At 39.2% G+C, this 22,934-nt stretch overlaps 1 protein-coding gene across 2 annotated transcripts in view; it reads right to left on the bottom strand.

The window, feature by feature from the left end:
• The window catches only part of CXADR (CXADR Ig-like cell adhesion molecule), a 78,958-nt gene that overhangs the window by 5,080 nt on the left and 50,944 nt on the right, over positions 1-22,934 (bottom strand). The window contains exon 7 of one of the 2 annotated variants that reach the window (XM_031665675.1): positions 21,747-21,930. In XM_031665675.1, coding sequence (XP_031521535.1) covers positions 21,747-21,930 — 184 coding nt within the window. Of the gene's footprint in view, positions 1-17,548; positions 21,931-22,934 lie in introns of those variants that run through there. The other variant, XM_003895608.5, reaches the window with a different exon arrangement.

Raw genomic sequence — 22,934 nt, 5'->3', positions numbered from 1 at the left:
GTAGGAGAATTGCTTGAGGCCCGAAGTTTGAGACCAACTTAGGCAACAAAGCGAGACCCCATCTCTACCAAAAATAAAAATAAATGAAAGAACTGAGAAAATATGGAAGGATATATACAGATATACAAACTTTAGCTTTGGGAAATGTTCCCACAATTGGAAGACAGGCCATTTGGAATGGGGAAAAAGTGTTAAATTTTCATAAAACGTGTACAAGAAAATGTCACTATATGCAAAAAGGGTCTGTATATAATTAAAGTAAATCATTTAGTGGGGTCAAATCAATAAAGAAATACAAATGGCTAAAGACATTAAAAGATGTGATAATGGCACACTAATGATGAGGGAACTATATATTGAGACCATATTTAGACCAGATGGAAAGGAATAAATTGCCTATAAAAATTATTGGCCACAAGAGGGCATCAGATTTCCTTTTCCAACTTCAAAGCTAAAGATTCTATTTGCAAATAATAATCTAGCTTCTACATGAAAAGTGTTAGTGGTTATAGCTTAAATCACTTCTTTTCCTGTGGGTCTACATGTAGAAATTGTCACTGGTAATGGAGAATTTTAATGAATTATGTCATAGTTATTATACAAAACAAACATTTCTTTAATTATTTTTCTGTTAATAAAAGTAGTATTGTTCATTTAAGAAATTGTTCAATTAAAGCCGGGCGCGGTGGCTCACGCCTGTAATCCCAGCACTTTGGGAGGCCAAGGTGGGTGGATCACGAGCTCAAAAGATTGAGACTATCCTGGCCAACACGGTGAAACCCCGTCTGTATTAAAAACACAAAAAAATTAGCTGGGTGTAGTGGCACGCGCCTGTAGTCCCAGCTACTCTGGAGGCTGAGTCAGGAGAATCGCTTGAACCTGGGAGGCGGAGGTTGCAGTGAGCCGAGATCGCGCCACTGCACTCCAGCTTGGTGACAGAGCGAGACTCCGTCTAAAAAATAATAATAATTAAACACCCAGAAGCACGAAGGCAGATCATCAGACTCGATAACCACTATTAATATTTTAATGGATGGGGGAGCTTTTACTTTATATACTCCTGTTGTATTATGATATGAAATATATTCATTTTATGGTCACACAATTCGAAAACATGAAATGTCTTCTTACACCATTTTTTCCCCAAAACATGATTTTTTATAGTTTCACGGTACTCATAGGTATGTGCCGTAATTGATTTAACAACTCTTTGTTACTAGATTTTAAGCTACAAATCTCTTTCAGAAATATCTTTTCAATCATATATCTCAATGCATACCAATGTCAGATGTTGGTCAGGAGTATTCATTTAAAGTTCAGAAATAAACAGACAAGTTAATCTCAGAACTGCCAACTTTATGAATTCACACATAAAAAATACAGACAATACATTTGTCAGAGTCAATTTAGTAAGTAAAGCCATACAATTAAATGGAAAAACAGTCAGTGTGATTTTGTTTTACTAAACTCTATGGAAAAAACAAACATTGTTTTTGCATCTTATAGATCATCCATCAACCACTTCTAAAGAAGTGATGAAATATACTGATTGAAAATGAAAATGTACTTAAAATTTTTGAACTTTGTCTAAGGTGACTGTAACATGAAAATATAAAGTCAGTTTTGCTATTTGAGTTTGTGTTTGTTTGTTTGTTTGTTTGTTTTTTGAGACGGAGTCTCTCTCTGTCTCCCAGGCTGGAGTGCAGTGGTGCAATCTCGGCTCACTGCAACCTCCGCCTCCTAGGTTTAAGCGATTCTCCTGACTCAGCCTCCAGAGTAGCTGGGACTACAGGTGCCCGCCATCACGCCCAGCTAATTTTTTGTGTTTTTAGTAGAGATGGGGTTTCACTATGTTGGACAGGCTGGTCTTAAACTCCTGACCTGGTGACCCACCCGCCTTGGCCTCCCAAAGTGCTGGGATTACAGGTGTGAGCCATCATGCCCAGCCTAGGGGCAGGACTTTTAAAAACTTCCAGATTCGCAAGACCTTAATAACAGTAAGATGTATAAATACATTAGGAACCATTTGAAAGTTTGCAAGACAGAATAACCAAAGTTGTGAATGCAGGATGACACAATGATGTGTACATTAACCACCCTGGGCTACAATACTCTTGTTTCCTCGGAAGATGATCTTCACATCGCTGTTACAGACCAAAATAAATAAAATAAAAAGCCAAAGCTTCATACCAGCCAAACGCTGGGCTAGGTGCTTTACATGGACTACCTCATGTATGTTCTTGAGGTCTATACAGTTTGTTCCTCATTTGTTCAGTGGCTGAGCCAGGATAACCTCTAACTCCAGAGTCCAAACTCTTAACCATTACATTTACTTCTTCTAACAGAATCCTTCCATTTATCTTTAATCATGAGTAAGCACAAATCTTTCTCACCTGAGTTGATTGCATACACACACACACAAAAACAAACAAACAAAAAAACAAACCCAGGAATAAGCATATCCTACGTAAGCAAGCCTCAAAAGCACTAACTTATGGCTATAATGGATCCCTTTCTAACACAGCAACAAAAGGAAGGAAGGAGGGTAAGATCCATTCTGCGTGAGGTACTACACCCGCGAGCAGCCCTGTAGATCCATTATAAGATAATTTTAACAGAGATGGGACCAAATCACGAGGTCTTTCTGGTAAACTGTCCTCAAAGAAAGGGTCCAAAAAGGAATCCCATGTGATCATTAGGATAGTGCTGAATTTTAAAAATCTCTTTAAGATATTTCTCTCTTCTTCCTCAGCCTTTGAGCGAACTCAGAGAGAGGATTATACATGTGTATCTTAGTTAACACTTGGGTATGTAATCATTAAAATATGTCTGTTCGCTGATACCAGGGGGAGCAGAGTGGATTTTTGAGTGTGTGTGTCATCATGGCCAAATCATCTGATGGCTATTTTGGATGAGATGGTAGTGTATTTCAAGTATTGCTCCGGTACTAAAATGGATGATGTACAAAAGTCATACATGTATGTTGGAGAAAATTTGAAAAACAACTACCCCAAGTTAATCTCTTAAAATTTGGTGTATCTTTCCTATGACTACCATAGACATTTAAAAGTTTTTATTTTAACATGTAAAATAGCCTACGGATATTTCTCTTTTTTTGCAGAACTTTAACTGCTATGTAAATTTCTTCACTTAACGGTACCACAAATCTTTTGCCCGTAACATTACAAGAAGTTTAAATTGAATCTACATATACATACGCTCATAAAGCTCTCCTGGTCTACTACACAGTGCATCTTTTTTTTTTATTATTTATTTTTATTTTTTTTTTGAGACGGAGTCTCGCTCTGTCGCCCAGGCTGGAGTGCAGTGGCCGGATCTCAACTCACTGCAAGCTCCGCTTCCCGGGTCTACGCCATTCTCCTGCCTCAGCCTCCCGAGTAGCTGGGACTACAGGCGCCCGCTACCTCGCCCAGCTAGTTTTTTGTATTTTTTTGGTAGAGACGGGGTTTCACCGTGTTAGCCAGGCTGGTCTCGATCTCCTGACCTCGTGATCCGCCCGTCTCGGCCTCCCAAAGTGCTGGGATTACAGGCCTGAGCCACCGCGCCCGGCCTTACACAGCGCATCTTTACCGCGTCCCAAACATAGCAGATAGTATCTTTTAGTTGACAAGGCAGAGATACGTTTCCTGTCATGTAATTGTTTAATTTTACTTTGTGTTCTCTTGTTTCTGTGAACACATAAAATGTCCCCTCCTTGTCAGATTAAAAGACTGGTGAACATTAGAGGACTGTGATTTTCCAACAGGTTGTAAATTGCAGTCACTGATATTTTTTCTATCATGTTCTCTCCTCCGAGAATAGCAAGGTCATCCTCCTGTTCCCCCAAAATTCTCTCATTGTTGACAGTTCTGGGACTGTGTGAGAAGAAAAATGTCTTACTTAGCAACATTAAAAGAGCACAGTGCCAGCAGCCAACACTGAACTTGGGATAGTGTGTGACAGCTGACGTAAGATATAACCTAGACACATCTTTGCAAATGCAAGATAACTCATTTTCTTCATTAGTTTGTGCTGAATCCATGAAACTGCTCTTGGCAAAAATTCCGGCAACATGAAGAAACCAAAGACAAATCAAGGAGACACACTGTTTTGAGGATACATGTGGCAATGGCTTGATACGAACATAGCCAGAGCTGCTACAATTATTGTCATCAACAAAGATTACTGAGCGTTTATGTGTTGAACAGTTAGATGTAAAGATGTTTCTGCCTTTCAGAAGTCTGACATCTGCTTAGAGATAGGAGATAAACACATGAAGACAGGTAACCCTGAGCTCCCAATGAGGGTACAATTTCAAGGAGGGAGAGATAAGTCAGGTTGAACCAGAATGGTTTGGAAATGGCTTCCCTGTGGGACTTAGAAAGGATTAAGGTTACATAGTCATAAAAGGGCAAATATAAACAGTCAAAGATAACTTGAGGGGAAAAGCTGTGGGTCAAATCACAAAGAACTAATTTTATTAATATGTAAAAGCTCCTCCAGGGGGGGTGTGGTGGCTCATGCCTGTAATCCCAGCATTTCGGGAGGCCGAGACGGGTGGATCACCTGAGGTCAGGAGTTCGAGACCAGCCTGGCCTACATGGTGAAACCTTGTCTCTACTAAAAATACAAAAATTGGCTGGGCGTGTTCGGCTAGACCAGGAATCAGGAGACCTAGATTCCATTCCTAGCTATGTGGCCTTAGGAAATGGTGGCAGGTGCCTGTAATCCCAGCCACTCGGGAGGCTGAGACAGGAGAATCGCTTGAACCCGGCAGGGCAGAGGTTGCAGTGAGCAGAGATTGTGCCACTGCATTCCAGCCTGGGCAACAAAGAGTGAAGCGACGTCCAAAAAAAAAAAAAAAAAAAAAAAAAAAACTCCTCCAAATTAGCAGAATACTAGTACCAAAGGAAAAATGGCAAAGGATATCAATGGAATTCTCAAATATATATATATATATTTGTTCATTTATTTACTTATTTTTGAGACAGAGTCTAGCTAGCGTTGTCACCCAGGCTGGAGTGCAGTGGTGTCAGAGCTCACTGCAGCCTCAATCTTCTGAGGTCAAGTGATCCTCCCACCTCAGCCTCCTGAGCAGCTGGGACTACAGGCACATGCCACCACATCCAGCTAATTTTTTATGTTTTGTAGAGATGTTGGTCTCAACTATGTTGCCCTGGCTGGTCTTGAACTCCTGGCCTCAAGTGATCCTCCCACCTCAGCCTCCCAAAGGGCTGAGATTACCAGTGTGAGCCACTGTGTCTGGTCCTACAAATGGTTTTTAAACAAAGAAAAAGATGCTCAATTGAGCAAATTGAAAGAGGGGTAGACTTTTAAACTATGTGATATTTTTCTCCTAAGGTCAGGAGAGATCAACAAGTTGGATAAGAGTCTGATGAAGATTTTCAGGGGATAAACACTCTCATGTATTGAAAGCATAAGCTGCTATAACACTTAGGATGCTGTTTTAATACTAGCTATCAAAATACTCTTTACTCAGTTGCTCCTCTTTTAGAAATTTATTTTCAAGATATCTCTATACATACACAAAATAATATATATACATATATATGGATTGTAATTTTACTCGTTATACCAAAAGGATGGGATTAATTTAAATGACCATCAATTGGCAACTGATTACATACATTATAGTGTATCACTTTGATGTAATACTATACAGTTTTGGGAGGAAAAAAGCTTGCTTTGTACCGAAGATAGTAGATACAAAGGGAAATACAGAATGACCTGAGAGCAGCTGTTAAATTAAAAACAAGTTTGTGGCCATGCAAGGTGGTTCATGCCTGTAATCCCGGCTCTTTGGGAGGCTAAGGCAGGAGGATCACTTGAGCCCAAGAGTTTGAGACCAGCCTGGACAACATAGTGAGACCTCCTCACTACAAAAGAATTGGCCAGCTGTACTGGTGCCTGCCCATAGTTACAGTTACGTGGGAGGATGAGGTGGGAGGATTGCTTGAGCCCTGGAGGTTGAGGCTGCAGTGAGCCATGATCACACCTCTGCAGTCCAGCCGGGGTGAGAGAGCAAGACTCTGTCTCGAAAAACAAACATTGTATACAATGTTTTAAACTTTATTTAAATATTTAAATGTTTAAACTTTATTTAAAACAAAATACGTGTACATGCCAGTATAAGGATAGAGTAAGTATAATAGTGGAGGGTCAGATGTTAAAGTCTAAAGCTACTAAACCTATGGTTTAGACTTTATTTATATCTTTATTTATGTATTTTTGGTTTTGAGACAAGGTCTCACTCTGTCACCCAGGCCAGAGTTCAGTGGTGCGAGTACAACTCACTGCCACCTTGACCTCCTCAGGCTCAGATGATCCTCCTACCTCAGCCTCCCAAGTATCTGGCACCCGCCACTACGCCCAGCTAATTTTTGTATTTTTACTAGAGACAGGTGTGGCCTTGTTGGCCAGGCTGGTCTCAAACTCCTGGGCTTAAGTGGTCTGCCTGCCTCGGCCTCCCAAAGTGCTGGGATTACAGGCGTGAGCCAACACGCCTGGCCGGACTTTAATCTTTAAATTCAAGTTGTCGAGGAAAGCTTTTGAGCAAGACAGTGAACATAAGTGTTTTAGCAAAGTTAACCTAGAAGTGAGAGTTTTCATCAACTCTTGTCTAGGAGAACATACTTAACTGCAGATGCTGTTTAATAAATTAATAAATTTAATAAATGGCTGTTTTCATAATCAGGTGGATTCGTATTTCTTTCTAAAGTGGTCCAGGGCCAGGTCTGGTGGCTCATGCCTTTGGGAGGCAAAGGCTGAAGATTGCTTGAGGCCAGGAGTTTGAGACCAGCCTAGGTAACATAGCAAGATACCATCTCTATGGAAATAAATAAATACATAAATAAAATGGTCCATCACCTCTTCATGTCTTCCTGAGGCTAGATGTATCCAAATCCTCTATATGCAGCAGTAAATGAATAGGAAAGGTTGTGTCTTTTTATAGAATGCAACAGGAAGGGAACAAATCATGCCTTCATACAAACACACTTTAACTGAACACTTACTCTGCCAGCTAATACTTCCAGGCCCTAAATGGCCAGCGTTAACAAGTTTGTGATCCAAACCTCACCAGCACCGTCACCAATCAAGGGCTGATTTCTGTATTCTAAGCCTCTTCTCTCTTCCATTATCCATCCCAAATTTCCTAAATTTCATCTCTTTTCTGTCGTCTTACCCTACCCCACCACTGCCAACCCGCCCAAGGAATGGCCTCACCTATACGTCATAAAGAAAAGTGAGACTGGCCGGGCGCAGTGGCTCACGCCTGTAATCCCAACACTTTGGGAGGCCAAGATGGGTGGATCACGAGGTCGGGAGATCGAGACCATCCTGGCTAACACAGTGAAACCACGTCTCTATTAAAAATACAAAAAATTAGCCGGGTGTGGTGGCGGGTGCCTGTAGTCCCAGCTACTTGGGAGGCTGAGGCAGAAGAATCGCTTGAACTTGGGAGGCGGAGGTTACAGTGAGCCGAGATTGCACCACTGCACTCCAGCCTGGGTGACACAGTGAGACACTGTCTCAAAAAAAAAAAAAAAAAAGAAAAGTGAAAAGTGAGACCATCTAATAACATCCTATCAAAACAGTCACAAATGTATTAATCTGCATCCAACTCTCTCACTGTCTGGCATCCATCTCTGAAGAAAATGTTTTCCTTCCCCTCTTTAAGTTAATCCCTCCACTGAAGTTCTTCATTTCATCTCAGCCCCTTCTTCTTTCCAGGCTCTCTTTCCACAGCCTACATTAATTATGCTTGCATCTCTCCTATCTTAAACTAACCTTTGCCCTGCTCTAGTTACTGTGCCCTCCTGCTTTTTCCTTCCCTTCACCACCAAGGACCTTGAAAGAATAGTCTACTAGTTTTTACATTGGGTCTTATGAATCAGATGTCTCAGGAACTAGTGGGGGATCTGGTGAAGGGGGGATGTGGGGAGGCAAAGAGAAGATAAACAATAACCATTTCATCTGATACGATATGAACCTCACTTAGGATTTCATTTGAGACAGGTACATCCAAAATGTACTGCTTCCTTAGATTTCTTAATTTTTTTTGAAGACAAGGTCTTCCCAGGCTGGAGTGCGGTGGCACCATCATAGCTCACTGTAGCCTCAACCCTCGGGGCTCAAGCAACCCTCCCACCTCAGTATCCTGAGTAGCTGGGACAACAGGTGCGTGCCGCCACGCCCGGCTAATTTTTGTATTTTTTGTAGAGACGGGGTTTCGCCATGTTGGCCAGACTGGTCTTGAACTCCTGGGCTCTGCCTGCCTTGGCCTTGCAAAGTGCTAGGATGACAGGTGTGAGCCACTGAGCCCAGCCCTGCTTCCTTAGATTTCATTCATGCTTTAATCCACTGTACTAAGTGTTGACCCAGCCATCCTAGCAGAACTGGTCCATCATCATGTATGATTTCACTTTCATAGTAGGTTTTCCTTAGTTCCTGCGTGCCCCAGGGCACCAACTTGGGCTTCTTCTCACTCTACACACTCTTACCTGGTGATTTCACTATATGCCTTTCGCTTGGAAAGGCCAGAACTTTTCACCTCACACCTGTTAGTTTAGATATGAAACAAACAGACAAACAAAAGCAAACCCAAAGGTAAGTGTTGGTTGAAATGTGGAGAAATTGGAACTCTTGTACACGGCTGGTGGTAATGTAAATTGCTACAGCCATGATAGAAAACAGTATGGAGGTTCCTCAAAAAATTAAAAATAGAACTACCCTATGATCCAGCAATCCTACCAATCTTTTGGTATTTTCAGAAGAACTGAAATCAAGTTATTGAAGAGATGTTTGCACTCCTATGTTCACTGCAGCATTATTCACAACAGTTAAGATGTGCAAAGAACCTAAATGTTGATAGATGGATGAAGAGATTAAGAAAACGATATCTAAATACAATGAATATTAGCCTTAAAAAAAACAAGAAAAGTCCTGCTATATCCAACATGAATGCACGTGGAGGACATTTTGCTAAGTAAAATAAGGCAGTCTCAGGAGGACAAATATTGCATAAAACCAATTTTATGAGGTATATAAAATAGTCACACAAATAGAAGCAGAGGGTAGGATGTGCCAGGAGAAACAGGGAGGGAGAGATGGGGAATTGCTACTCAACAGGTAAAAAGTTTCAATTATACAAGATGAGTAAGTTCTTATGTTAAATGTTTTTACCACAATAAAAAAAAAAAAAAAAAAAAAAAAAAGGGCCAGAAGTTCACTTTTTTTCTTTACCAAGGTTTCTTAAATTGTGTTCTAGAGATCAATGCATCAATTTAAAAAAAAAAAAAAAAAAGCTTGCAGAATGGTCTGACATGAAAAAAGGTGGTTTCACTTAAATTTCATTTCATTTTTCCCAACAACCCATTGTCTTAATACCTGTGCTCCGAATGCTCAAAAGAATGGAAAAGACTCTAGGAATGCAACATTTCCATATGACATAAAATTAAAAGCAATCTCTAGGTCCAACAGTAAGAAAATGTGAGTTATGGAACATCAACTTAATCAAACATCATGCTTCATTGAAATGGATATACATGAAATGCTTCCAACAGCAGATAAGATGTTTATGATACAATAAGATTAAGTAGAAAAAAATTAGAGAACATGCACTTTAAAAATAAAATATATATATTTAAATATGTCAGAAGGTGAAATAGGACAGGTTTTGGTGATGATGTCAGGTAAAACACTTTAAAATTCATTCACTATTTGGTCACAGTGTTATCTTAACAAGGAAAAAAAAAATTTTTTTTTTTTTTTTTTGGGTCTCACTCTGTAGCCCAGGCTGGAGCGCAGAGGCACACTCACAGCTCACTGCAACCTTGACCTCCTGAGCTCAAGTGATCCTCTCACCTCAGCCTGGCGAATAGCTGGGACTACAGGCATGTGCCACCACATCCAGCTAATTTTTGTCTTTTCTGTAGAGATGGATTTCGCTGATGTTGCCTAGGCTGGTTTTGAACGCCTAGGCTCAAGCAATCCACCCTCCTTGGCCTCCCAAAATGCTGGGATTACAGGTGTGAGCTACTGCGCTAGGCTCAAGCAATCCACCCTCCTTGGCCTCCCAAAATGCTGGGATTACAGGTGTGAGCTACTGCGCCAGGCTGGAAAACAATGTTTCAAATATTTCACAATCAAGTCAGATGAAAATCAAATTTGAATTTGGATAATCAATGAATTAGACACATGCTGGCTTATAGAGAAATTATTTCAATAGTTCTCATTACTGGCAGGTATTTTGATATAACACAGTAAATGATGTCACACATTATGGCAGTACTGGTGTATATCCTAGAGGTTTGCAGACAGTCTAAACAGCATGGAAATGTAACATATTTAACTATAAATATTGTGCTTTTAAAAAAAATTTAATAAATTTAAATTTAATAAATAGTCTTTAAATAAATAAAGACTAGTCAAGTGCAGAAGTGAGAAAGGGCGAAAGAGTGGAACAAAGCGCTTGGCCTGTAATTGTGAACACTGAATGGAGGTAACTCGCTATCTTTGGACCTGCTGGTTCTGCTTTTGACTGAACAGTGACAGAGAAGGTGTGAGGAGAGACATTTATTTTTCTCACGGTTAGTACGTAACACCAAGGGACTACTACTTCCGAGTTACTGTAAAAATCCCAAAGGCAGGGTAACCATACATCTTACTGCCCAATCCAACATACTTTTGAGAGCAAATGATTTATTGCTGTTATCAATTACACCACGGTAACAGACATAAACCTACCCCAGGAAAAGTGGGATATAGTTACCTTATATGAGATAATGAGGCAAATATTACTAGTATAATTCAAGAATAATAATGATGCTAAAAGCTAACACTTAACTGAGCACTGACCAGGTGCCAGCCTGTATACTTGACATATGTAAACAGCAATCCCATAAAAATTGGGATAAATACTACAAGGTAGATACTATTATCCTATTTTATTTGTGAGGTAAAGGAGTGGTTAAGTGGTTTGTCTAAGGTCATCCAGCTAGTAAGTGGTGAAGCCAGAGATGGAACCAGAGCTGGCTATCTCCCAAGCTCCTTTTATGGCGTTATCCTGTCCAAAGTATTTTTGGAGGATTCTCCATCTCCTTGCCAACAGCCTGGTAAGCACTTACTGCATTTATACCAGATTAAATTTGTTCAGTCAATGGAACCCTGTTGGGCATATTTCTTTTTCCTCCTTTCCAAAGCCCTGAAAAACTTTTTTTTTTTTTTGAGATGGAGTCTTGCTCTGTTGCCCAAGCTACAGTGCAGTGGCACGATCTCGACTCACTGCAACCTCTACCTCCCAGGTTCAAGCAATTCTCCTGCCTTGGCCTCCCAGGTAGCTGGGACTATAGGCATCCACCACCACGCCTGGCTAATTTTTGTATTTTTAGTAGAGACAGGGTTTCACCATGTTGGTCAGGCTGGTCTTGAACTCCTGGCCTCAGGTGATCCACCAGCCTTGGCCTCCCAAAGTGCTGGGATTACAGGCGTGAGCCACTGCGCCCAGCCTAAAATCATTTTTTTTTTAACTTTAGAAATTTTACAATTGAGGACAGGCATGGTGGCTCACACCTGTAATCCCAGGACTTAGGAGGATGAGGCAGGGGTATCACTTGAGTTCAGGAGTTCAAAACCAGCCTGGGCAACACAGCAAGACCTCTCACTACTAAAAATCAAAAAAATTAGCCAGGCATGTTGGCATGCCTGCTATCCCAGCTACTTGGGAGGCTGAGGCAGGAGTATCGCTGAGCAAGGAAGATCAAGGCTGCACTGAGCTGTAATTGTACCACTGCACTCCAACCTGGGCAACAGAGCAAGACCCTGCCTCAAAAAAAAAACCAAACAAAAACAAAACAGAAAACAGAAAAGCCTTCCCAACAGGAACAGCGGCAGATAGAATGAGACACTTTATTCAAGGTTGCCAGGAATATTATCTTTTTCACTGGCTGACAGCATTGCACCCCTAAATATCAACTCTTATGTCTGTATGTATGTGTGTGTGTGTGTATGTATAATATATATATTCCACATTTTTCCATTTCCTACTTCCTGTTTGAGTGAAGTGCCATAGTTTGGGTACTTGTGTATATCACACACGTTCTTGGTAATCAACATTTTTCTATCTCCAGTCCTCTCTCCTACTCCAGATCCATCTAGATATCTATTCATCATCTCCATTTGTATATCTAATAAACTTCTCAAACTCAACATGTTCAAAACTGATTTCCTTAGCTTCACTTCAGAACATTCAAAGAATTCGGGCTCCGACCACTGCCTTTACTTCTCTCTGCATTCTCTACCATGATGACTTCATCTATTCCTGTCAAAAATCTGCCTTAAGGCTTAAAACTGCCAAATTTTCTCTCCATTTCTGAATTTTCTACTTAGGTCCAAGCTGGTAATTCACCTGCCTCCTATCATCATGCCTAGATTGTAATAGATATTTTATACGTTGCATGGCTAAAACAGGATTCTACTTTCAAATTTGCTAATCTTTCTATCTTTCCTAGTTTCATATCATAATTTCCCCCACAGTTGCTCCAACCAAAAACCTAATATCCACTCATCCATCATGACCAATCCATTCTTTGTTAACTTTTTAAAATAAATATTCAGGATAAACTCACACACACACATACACGAGTACTTGAATATATATAGAACATTCCTAGAAGGGTAAATAAAAAACTGACCATATTTTTCACTATATACTCAGACCTTTTGAATTTTATTCTGTGAAATAGATGACCTATTCAAAAATTACCAACATTGAAGCAGCAATCAGTTAATGTCTTTTGAACGGGAAGTGGGGACAGAAACTGGGAGGTGAGAGGGTGAGTTAGATTTCACTCTATACTTTGTGCATTACCTTTCTGAAATACTTTACAAACTATTTCAGGTTCATAGTTATCTTGTGAATAACTTAAAATGTAGAAGTTCTTATCACTTCTTGGACTTTTGGCTAAGATCAAGTGTGAAATGTAGAAGTTCCTTTAAGCTTTACTTCCCTCAAAAAGTAGTTTTATCTTGTCAGCAAGATTCACTTAAAAAGACAAATTCATAATCATTTCCTTTTTTTTTTTTTTTTTTTTTTAACAGGGTCTGCTCTGTTGCCCAAGCTGGAGTGCAAAGGCACGATCTCGGCTCACTGCAGCCTCTGCCTCCTGGGTTCAAGCAATTCTCTTGCCTCAGCCTCCCGAGTAACTGGGATTACAGGTATGTGCCACCACTCAGCTAATTTTTGTATTTTTAGTAGAGATGGGGTTTCACCATGTTGGTCAGACTGGTCTCGAACTGCTGGCTCAAGTGATCCACCCCCTTCGGCCTCCCAAAGGGCAGAGATTACAGGTGTGAGTCACCGTGCCCAGCATCATAACTGTTTCATCAACTACTTTTTCACTTGACAGGCAGATGTGAAGTTAACAAAGTCACCCATATTTGAAATAAAAATAGTATATTTCTGGGGCAGGCGGAGGCAGTTGAGGATCATGAAATACCTATGTTGGCATAGTTATTTAGGTGTTGATACTGTTATTATGCCATTGAAAGTTAAACAGAGAACCCTCTGGGTACATGTTTTATACCAATGCACACTATCTTATTAGTCCCTCTCAAAATGTGCAGTCATCATTACTGTTATGGGGTGAAGTGTCCCCATCCTCTAAATTTCTATGTTGAAGTCTCAGATTCTCTAGAATCTCAGAATGTGACCTTGTTTGGAAACAGATTTGCTACAGATGCAATTAGTTGAGATGTGGTTATATGGGTAGGTCCTAATTCGGTGACTGGTGTCCTTAAAAAATGGAAATGCACACACGGTGACAGACATGCATAGAGGGAAGAGAGATGGACAAAATGGTCACCTACAAGCCAAAGACAGGGTCTGGAGCAGATCCCTCCCTCACAGCCCTCAGAAGGAACCAATCTTGCCAACACCTTGATCTTGGACTTCCAGCTCCAGAACTATAACACATTTCTGTTCTTCAAGCAGTCTGTAGCATTTTTTACGGCTAATACAATCACACATAAAAATTACTTGTAAGGCCGGGCGCGGTGGCTCAAGCCTGTAATCCTAGCACTTTGGGAGGCCGAGACGGGCGGATCACGAGGTCAGGAGATCGAGACCATCCTGGCTAACACGGTGAAACCCCGTCTCTACTAAAAAATACAAAAAACTAGCCGGGCGAGGTGGCTGGCGCCTATAGTCCCAGCTACTCGGGAGGCTGAGGCAGGAGAATAGCGTAAACCCGGGAGGCGGAGCTTGCAGTGAGCTGAGATCCGGCCACTGCACTCCAGTCTGGGCGACAGAGCGAGACTCCGTCTCAAAAAAAAAACAAAAAACAAAAAACAAAAAATTACTTGTAAATGCCTAGGTATTTCAGAAGACTAGCCATTTAAAAAGACTTTGACATAATACTCTTCAGGTTTTGTGGAAAGCTAAAATCTTCTATGAAATTGTTTTAGGTATTTTAGCAGATCACCTCAAATTCTGATACTAAGAAATATTATTAGTATACCAAATTAAACAACAATTTTTAAGTAGGTATTTTTTTTTCAACCACACTAAAAGTCTGCAATTTTGTGAAGCCCAAGGGGAAAAAAACTTAACGTTAGTGCCTTAGCATGGAAATCAGTCATCTGCAAAGGGTTTCCTAAGCCAGAGGCTCCCAAAGTTGGTTAATTATTGAAATAATCTGGGAGAGAAGAGTCACTGATTTCACCCTAGACCTACTCAGCAGGAATCCGTAAGAAGGGCTTTAGAAATATATTTATAAACTGCTTCTGATAATGAGTTTTGTTTCCATGTTCGCTACTATTCAGTCAGGTAACCTCATGCTGTATTTGGGCAAGTTAACTCCTTAAGCCAAGTGCAGCCTTTCCCCTCACTGCACATACTCATCCTTTTTCTCATGATACTGCTCTTTTTTTTCTTTTTTTTTTTGAGACGGAGTCTCACCCTGTCACCCAGGCTGGAGTGTGCAGTGTCGCAATCTTGGCTCACTGCAACCTCTGCCTCCCAGGTTCAAGCCATCCTCCCACTTCAGCCTCCCAAGTAGTTAGGATTACAGGCATGCACCACCACATCTGGCTTTTTTTTTTTTTTTTTTTGTATTTTTAGTAGAGACGGGGTTTCACCATGTTGGCCAGGCTGGTCTCTCGAACTCCTGACCTCAAGTGATCCACCCGCCTTGGCCTCCCAAAGTGCTGGGATTACAGGCGTGAGCCACCAAACCTGACCAATACTGCCTTTTTGAAGAGACCAGGCTAGGTGCCTTGTAGAACATATGACGCATATTTAATGAACACATATTTGTCCCTAGTGTCCACAGTTTTCTTACTAAATACCCACTCAGCATTTACTTAGCCATTTGGAAGTCACTGAGGTAGGCAGTGGGGACTGAGGTAGGTAAATCACCTACAGAGTACTGAAGGAGGTCTATCAAACCGGCGAAATAATTAGAATGCAAAGGTTTTGTGCCATAAAAGACCTGTGCTGACATTGAGGAGGGCACAGAAGTACCCCTAATTTAGGAGAACCTAATAGCTTCTTTTTGTATAGTTACCTTAGAGTAGCAACTTTTTCCCCTATAAATATTGAATACAATTTAAAAATCATCTAAGTAACAAGGTATGTTTGATTTATACTTTGGAAACACCAGCAAAAAAACCCAAGCTTAATTTCTTGGACTAGCTTCTTGATTTTTTCACTGTTGGTATTATTGCATCTTGAAATTATCTTTGATTATGCCTTAGACTTACACTATTTTTATTGAATAATAAACTACTTCATACCCAATGTTGTCTCAGTTTAATCAGCTTTGCTATTTGTTAACCAGAAATATGATCTGGCCATTAGAGCTATAAGATTAAGATATGGTCTAAATTAAAGGCATTTAATTATTCTCGGTTTCACTTAGCATATTGCACTATAAATCTCGATTCCTTGAAAGTCTGTGTACCATTATCAGTATCCCAGTTATCAGGGGTAAATACCAACAACTTTCATTATTGTATCAATTCTATTTCTTTGAAATCTTCCAACATCCCTTGTAAAGTAGGTATTTTGTACCATTTGAAGTACTAGGAAACTGAAGCAAAGTGAAGCAACTAGTAATAAGTGGTATTTAAGCATGTCCTGTGCCTTCTAGCACTATGCCCTGTGCTCTTCACCTTTTAATCCCTGAGTAGAAAATTTCACATCAGTATAAATCAGTGGTTCTCAAAAGGAGGTGATTTGCCTTTGACCACAGGGGAGATATTTGGTAATGTTTGGAAATACTTTTTATCATCACAACTGTGATGGGCATGCTGGTGGGGGGGCCAGGGTGCTACTGACATCCAGTGGGTGGAAGCCAGGGCTGCTGCCAAACATCTTGCAATGCACAGGACAGTCCCCTACAACAAAGAATTATCCAGCCCAAAATGTTAATAGTGCCGAGGTTGAGAAACCCTGGTATAAACAAAATATTCCTCAACACGCTTCTTACAGTAGCATCAATAGCCCATTCTGGTTTTTCCTGAAATCAACATTTATAGTCAATGAAAATACTTTAAGCTAAAATGAGATGTTACTTTGGTTCAAATATCTGTGCCTCCCTAAAATTCTTACGTTGATATATATCTTATTAGCCAGAAGCCCAAATCTCACCAATATGTTGAAATCTTTTTTTTTTTTTGAGACAGAGTGTCGCTCTGTCACCCAGGCTGGAGTGCAGTGGCCAGATCTCAGCTCACTGCAAGCTCCGCCTCCCGGGTTCACGCCATTCTCCTGCCTCAGCCTCCCGAGTAGCTGGGACTACAGGCGCCCGCCATCTCGCCCGGCTAGTTTTTTGTATTTTTTAGTAGAGACGGGGTTTCACCGTGTTAGCCAGGATGGTCTCGATCTCCTGACCTCGTGATCCGCCCGCCTCGGCCTCCCAAAGTGCTGGGATTACAGGCTTGAGCCACCGCGCCCGGCCAATATGTTGAAATCTTAATACCCAACGTGACAGCACTCAGATGTGGGGCCCCTTTGGGAAGTGATCAAATCATTAGGACTCTACTCTCATGAACAGCATTAATGGCCTTATGAAAGAGGCTAGAGGAAGCTTCCTTTTCTCCTTTCTGTCATGTGAGAATACAGCAAGAGGCGCCATCTTTGATACAGACGGTAAGCTCTCACCAGCCACCAAATCTGCCAGTGCCTTGATCTTTGACTTCCCAGCCTCGTATCTGTGTATATACACACACATTTGGCAACGTATCTGAAAAATGTTTGAGTTTATACTGTAAATTCTGAAATGATCACAGAACCCCAAATATTATATACTATTATATAAGCACACAGGAATGGGGAGATTTTGGTCTGTATGCTTGACATGTTTTCAACGATGTATTAATATGACTGTTGCAATCTTTATTCTTTCTGTTTAGAGGATGCACGGGGGGAAAGGAAACCATGACACAGCAAGCAGGGAGGAATAAAATATTGAAGCTTTAGCGGACATTTGTATAAAAGGCACAATAAAGCCACACCATGAGGCAGAGAAATGCTTTCTCGATTTTATTTCAAAAGTACACAAGGTCACAAAACTAGAGCAAGTTGTTTTTCTTAACAAATTTTGTTCTTAACAAATTTCAAAATCTGCACCATTGGATATATAAGCCAGAAATCGTACATACAAAATCTGAAACTGACACTATCAATTCTATACTTTGCACACGTGGAGTGTCAAAATATTTTTCTCAGTAGTACAAGTGTATTTATCACTAAAATTCACAATTAGGGAAAAGAATAAGTGAATCAATGAATTGTGGTTCTCTTAAAACTCGTGTCATTAAATAAGTTAGCAGAAAACACGAAGTTCTGTTTTGATGGAACTTTTAGTCTCGATGACTAAAACCAAACCCAACTGATATGTACTATATTCTTAAATTATAAAATAAGATACTTTACAAAAGTTAACCTTAATGAATAAGAGGCTGGTGTTATCTGCTATAAGATAAATGATCAGCCTTCCCGAAAGATAAATAAACTGAACCACAATTCACACATTTGTTTATTATTCTTCCCTGCTTCTATGACATTTATAAAAGGAATTTGTGCTCAGTTATGGCCTATCTTAGTGTTAAAATAGGTAAATGAGTAAGAAATCCTATTGCAGAACATAATGCCTTTGTTGCTGGAATATCCAAAGGCATTCAAAATATTAAAACTTGCCCAGAACATTTACACTACTAAACACAGGAATGTTATAAAGATATATGTACATATATATATATATAATATAATGTCACAAGCCACTAAGAAGTTAAAACTGTGCCAACATTTTCTACAAACTACTCTTTATGTGACACATCAAAGCATTAACCACATAAAATACGAACTTTTTCTGTTCACACTGGAATAAGGCATCTGAAAGCCCTAAACACTGCTGAAGTGAAAATTAGAAGAAAAAACTCTTAACATTCACATAACATCAAATGTACATGCCGCACGCACACACAAGACACTGAGAATATTTTTAAGAAGCCACACATCACAGAATTTGATAGTCACCTTCATGCAATGAGTTCCTTTGATATTTAATCAAAATGTTTACTTGCCCCTTTACTTGTTCCAAATTTCCAAGATTAACTCTCAAATTTTAAAAAGTATCTTTTTAATAAAAATCAGGTATCTCTTTATATCCATGATCTATATGGATAGTGATTTGGATTTTTTCAATCCCACTCTCCCTAAGATACACTCGGGCTGTGTTTCTATTTTAGAAAGTCCATGGCAGATAGCTCAAATTAAAAGGAAGGAATTTGTCCAGAATAATTGGTTACTGTCATGAATAACAGACATTTTAGGGGGTGGGGGAGTGAGAGGCTCTCTAATAAGGGAATAATATTAGTTAAGATTGCCAGTAAGAAAAAAAATAGCTGTAAACGACTCCATATTCAAAGTACAGAACTGGCTGGATGTTGTGGCTCACCCCTGTAATCCCAGCAATTTGGGAGGCCGAGGCAAGAGGATCTCTTGAACCCAGCAGTTTGAGACCAGCCTGGGCAACACAGTGAAACCCCATCTCTTTAAAAAAAACAAAAAATGTACAGAACTATATATTCGAAAGTACCATTTCTCTTCAAAGTATCCTTTGTAACCTACAGAGATGGATAGTATCGAGTCTCTCAGTTATAAAGTAGAATCAAATGGCTTTGCTATTAAGATGCAGTACTGTCCTTGACTGATCTAACTGAAATGCTTTAATAATTTTTTGTTCAACTACTTGATTACCAATAGCAATTCGGGAGCAAATATTTGATCTCTGGTTCAACTGAAATTATCAGCGAGAACTACTTGAAAATTTATCAGTACTCTTTGGCTGACAGAATTTTACAGTGAGACGTAAGCCTATAAAACAATGTCCTCTAAAATATGAAATATATGGGAAGAAAAGTCTTGTTCCTCATGTGTTATTAAAAAAAAAAAGGAAGGAAAGTCTTATACGTGTCCACTTTCTATAACTTCTACTTAGATCAATAGGATAATGTTCATTATATGAAAGTCAGGAATAGGAAGAACCAAAATTTTATTATTAATGTTCTGTTTATTTACTTTTCATAATACTTTATAAATAAACTTTATTCATATAAAACAGGCCGAACATCTGACATTCAAAAATGGCTACTGTTATAAAACCAGAAACATAGTCAGAGTGTTGGGAATATTGAAATTTCTAAATCTTTATGAATAACACAATCGCTTAAGTGATATGCACAAAGAACAGAAAAGAGGCAAGCTTGGAAATGTGAGGATAGAAAGGTGTCACAGTGATGTGTTTTTAGAAACAGTACCTTCACCTCTAAGCACCTTTCAGGTAGGTGATAGCTAGCTCATAGGCACCAGAAATTCATAATAGAAATTAAATTACCCAAAAGGCACAGATGAAAATGTTAACACAAGTATAAAAGTAATTTTATGTAAGGTTAAAACCTATTTTTAAAATGCTTCCAAATATGTAAAACTATACACAAATCCATTACACATTCAGCTTAAGTTTACCATTAAAAAGTGTACACACAATACTCTAACCGTAAATACATGCCACCGTTTATAATGTAGCATTTACCACCACAGCACCCAAAGATATTAACAGAAACCAACTCCCTACTAAAATCTAGGGAAAGGTTTTAGAGCTAGTGAAAGAATTTATTGCAGACCGTATTTATTATAAAGAGACTGTTGGCTCATTCTACTATATCCACACTCCCTCACAATCTTAAGGGAAATACAATAAATCCACTTTCTTCTCCTAAAATGATATTTAGCACATTTGGCAAGGAGGAGTAGTCCCTTAACTCCTTTTTCTTATCTTTTTTTCTTTTTCTTTTTTCTTTTTTTTTTTAAGAATAAATCACTTTCACAAAACTAAGACTCAAACATTTTTGAAGCTCAGCTTGATTTGCCAGAACTACACAGAGACATGTTTGGTCACACAACAGCAACTGTACATCCTCCCAAGTCTGGAATACAGAATTGATGGAGGACACTTACTTGCTTAAAATGTATTTGATTATTCTGCATTTATGATAAAAATATCATCCAGGGATTATATTCAAGAGGGTAAATTTAGGATTACGTGTTTCTAGAACATATAATATGTAACACCATCCAAAAACAACAAACAACATAAAGCACTGAAACCGAAGAACCACTTAAAATTTAGAATAAATTAGGAAATTTCAATCTATAATTGTCAAACAATAAATGAGTTATAATATTTTTCTAATAAAAATATCACCTAAAGTGGAAAGCCAGTATTTAGTTGGGAACTATGAAATACTACATCCTTGATCTGGCTGGCCGCCATTTTGAAGACCACCACAGATCTCAAGGCATGAGACTATTCACCAACAAAATCTATCCCTGCCATTGCACCTAGTGTCATCTCAATATGTGGCTGACAGCAAATGTTCTAACTTAATCTGATAGATGCTCCTTTAGCATATAAAAGAGTTTGCTAAGTCCCTATTACCTGTAGCAGTCTATCAACTAAATATTTAAGAAGTCATTTCACAGACAAGGTTTATGAATGACTTAGAAGTAAAATTAGTAATTTCTAAACCACTATAGTGTTTTCTATGTTTTTAGAGATATTCCAAACACAAGAGTTTTCCAAGGAGCTATAAAAACAAGTACAAACATACATAAGTAATTTTGTCATGGATGTTTCTGCACTAATTTGGGGGAAACTGGTGGGCCATAAATAAATGAGATACACATCCTAAAAATAATGGTAAAAATTATCAAGTACCACTTTCAGATGGTTATTCAAGTATCAACTTGGTATGCAAGTAAGTTCACCAATTTCTTCACCTATGATTTCATATTCAAAGTGCTACATCTTACTTAGGTACTGATAAATTTAGAAACCTTTATAATCAACCTCTTAAAGAAAATCCAGCTTTTTCAGATGGTAAACTTGTCTTTACTAACTTTAATACCTGTAACTATTTCAATATAACCAAACAAAAATTTTAAAAAATATATTCCTTACAGTTCCTGATTATTTTTTGATATATTTTGAGGCTAGGAACAAAATTTAGACCAGAATAGGTTTTCACATATCAAAAAAAGGAAAGGAACATGGAAAGCACAGACGAGACATATGGAGGCTCTATACTATAGACCCATCCTTGCTCTGTGCTGGAATCATCACAGGAATCGCGCCCATTCGACTTAGATTAGGGGCAGCTACCTTAGCAGGTGGGAGAGTCGGACTCTGAGGCGTGCGTTCAAAGTCTTCACTTGGTACTTGGTTATACTGAGTCTTGGAATATCCTTCCATGTTGGAAGGAGACATGGATCCCAGGGATGAATGATTACTGCCTATGTAGCTTCTGGCAGTGGACGTACGGCTCTTTGGAGGCGGCACATCTTCCCTGGAAAGCAAAATCCCCAATACATGTCAAGAGAATAAATTTCTAAAAACCTACAATTATGTAAGCTATGAAGCATGGATAAGAGCCTGTATTTAGGTACCAAACATATAAAAGTGTGTGTGTGTATGCGTGTCACAAAAAAGCAAAAAGTGCAAGCCATAACATCATAAATCCTGCATCTGTCCCCAATCTGTCATTGTGATTAGAGTTATGACTTCACACTTAATAAAATATGGTATTTACACAAATGTAGATGATTCCAGAATGTTGTCTTACAAAACACAAATCTCAAATCATTCATATTCTAGTATCACTGGTCAAGATAATCTAGTTACAGCCATGTAACACTTTATAGTTGAGAAAACACTAACACCTACAAATATATTTCTATCTTAATCACGCCTGTAATCCCAGCACTTTGGGAGGCCAAGGCGGGTGGAGGTCACTTGAGGTCAGCAGTTCAAGACCAGCCAGGCCAATATGGCAAAACCCCGTCTCTGCTAAAAGTACAAAAATTAGCCGGGCTTGGTGGCAGGTGCCTGTAATCCCAGCTACTCGGGAGGCTGAGGCAGGAGAATCACTTGAACCCAGGAGGCGGAGGTTTAAGTGAGCCGAGATTGCGCCATGGCACTCCAGCCTGGGTGCCAGAGTGAGACTCTGTCTCAAAAAAATAAATAAATGATACATTTAAAAAAATTTTTAAAGAAAAGAAAAAATTATTTTTGTATTAAAGTTATCTGAAACCTTAGCTGAAAACACTACAGATTTAAGTTTGCTGGGAATTTAAGCATAAGAATTTTCATACCAAACACTGACAGAGAGCTCAACTGGCCCTCCATAATCATGGGTTCCACATCTGTGAAGCCAAAAAACCATGTATAGAAAATATTTTTTTAAAAATATTGTCTGTACCTAACCTGTACAGATTTTTTGTTGTCATTATTCCCTGAACACCACATTATAACAATCATTTACGTAGTATTTACATTAGGTATTATAAGTGA

This window comes from Papio anubis, chromosome 4, assembly GCF_008728515.1.
Source record: "Papio anubis isolate 15944 chromosome 4, Panubis1.0, whole genome shotgun sequence".
Taxonomy (NCBI): domain Eukaryota; kingdom Metazoa; phylum Chordata; class Mammalia; order Primates; family Cercopithecidae; genus Papio; species Papio anubis.
The sequence above is the reverse complement of the archived record's forward strand: the minus strand, read 5'-3'. Positions and strand labels throughout refer to the sequence as shown.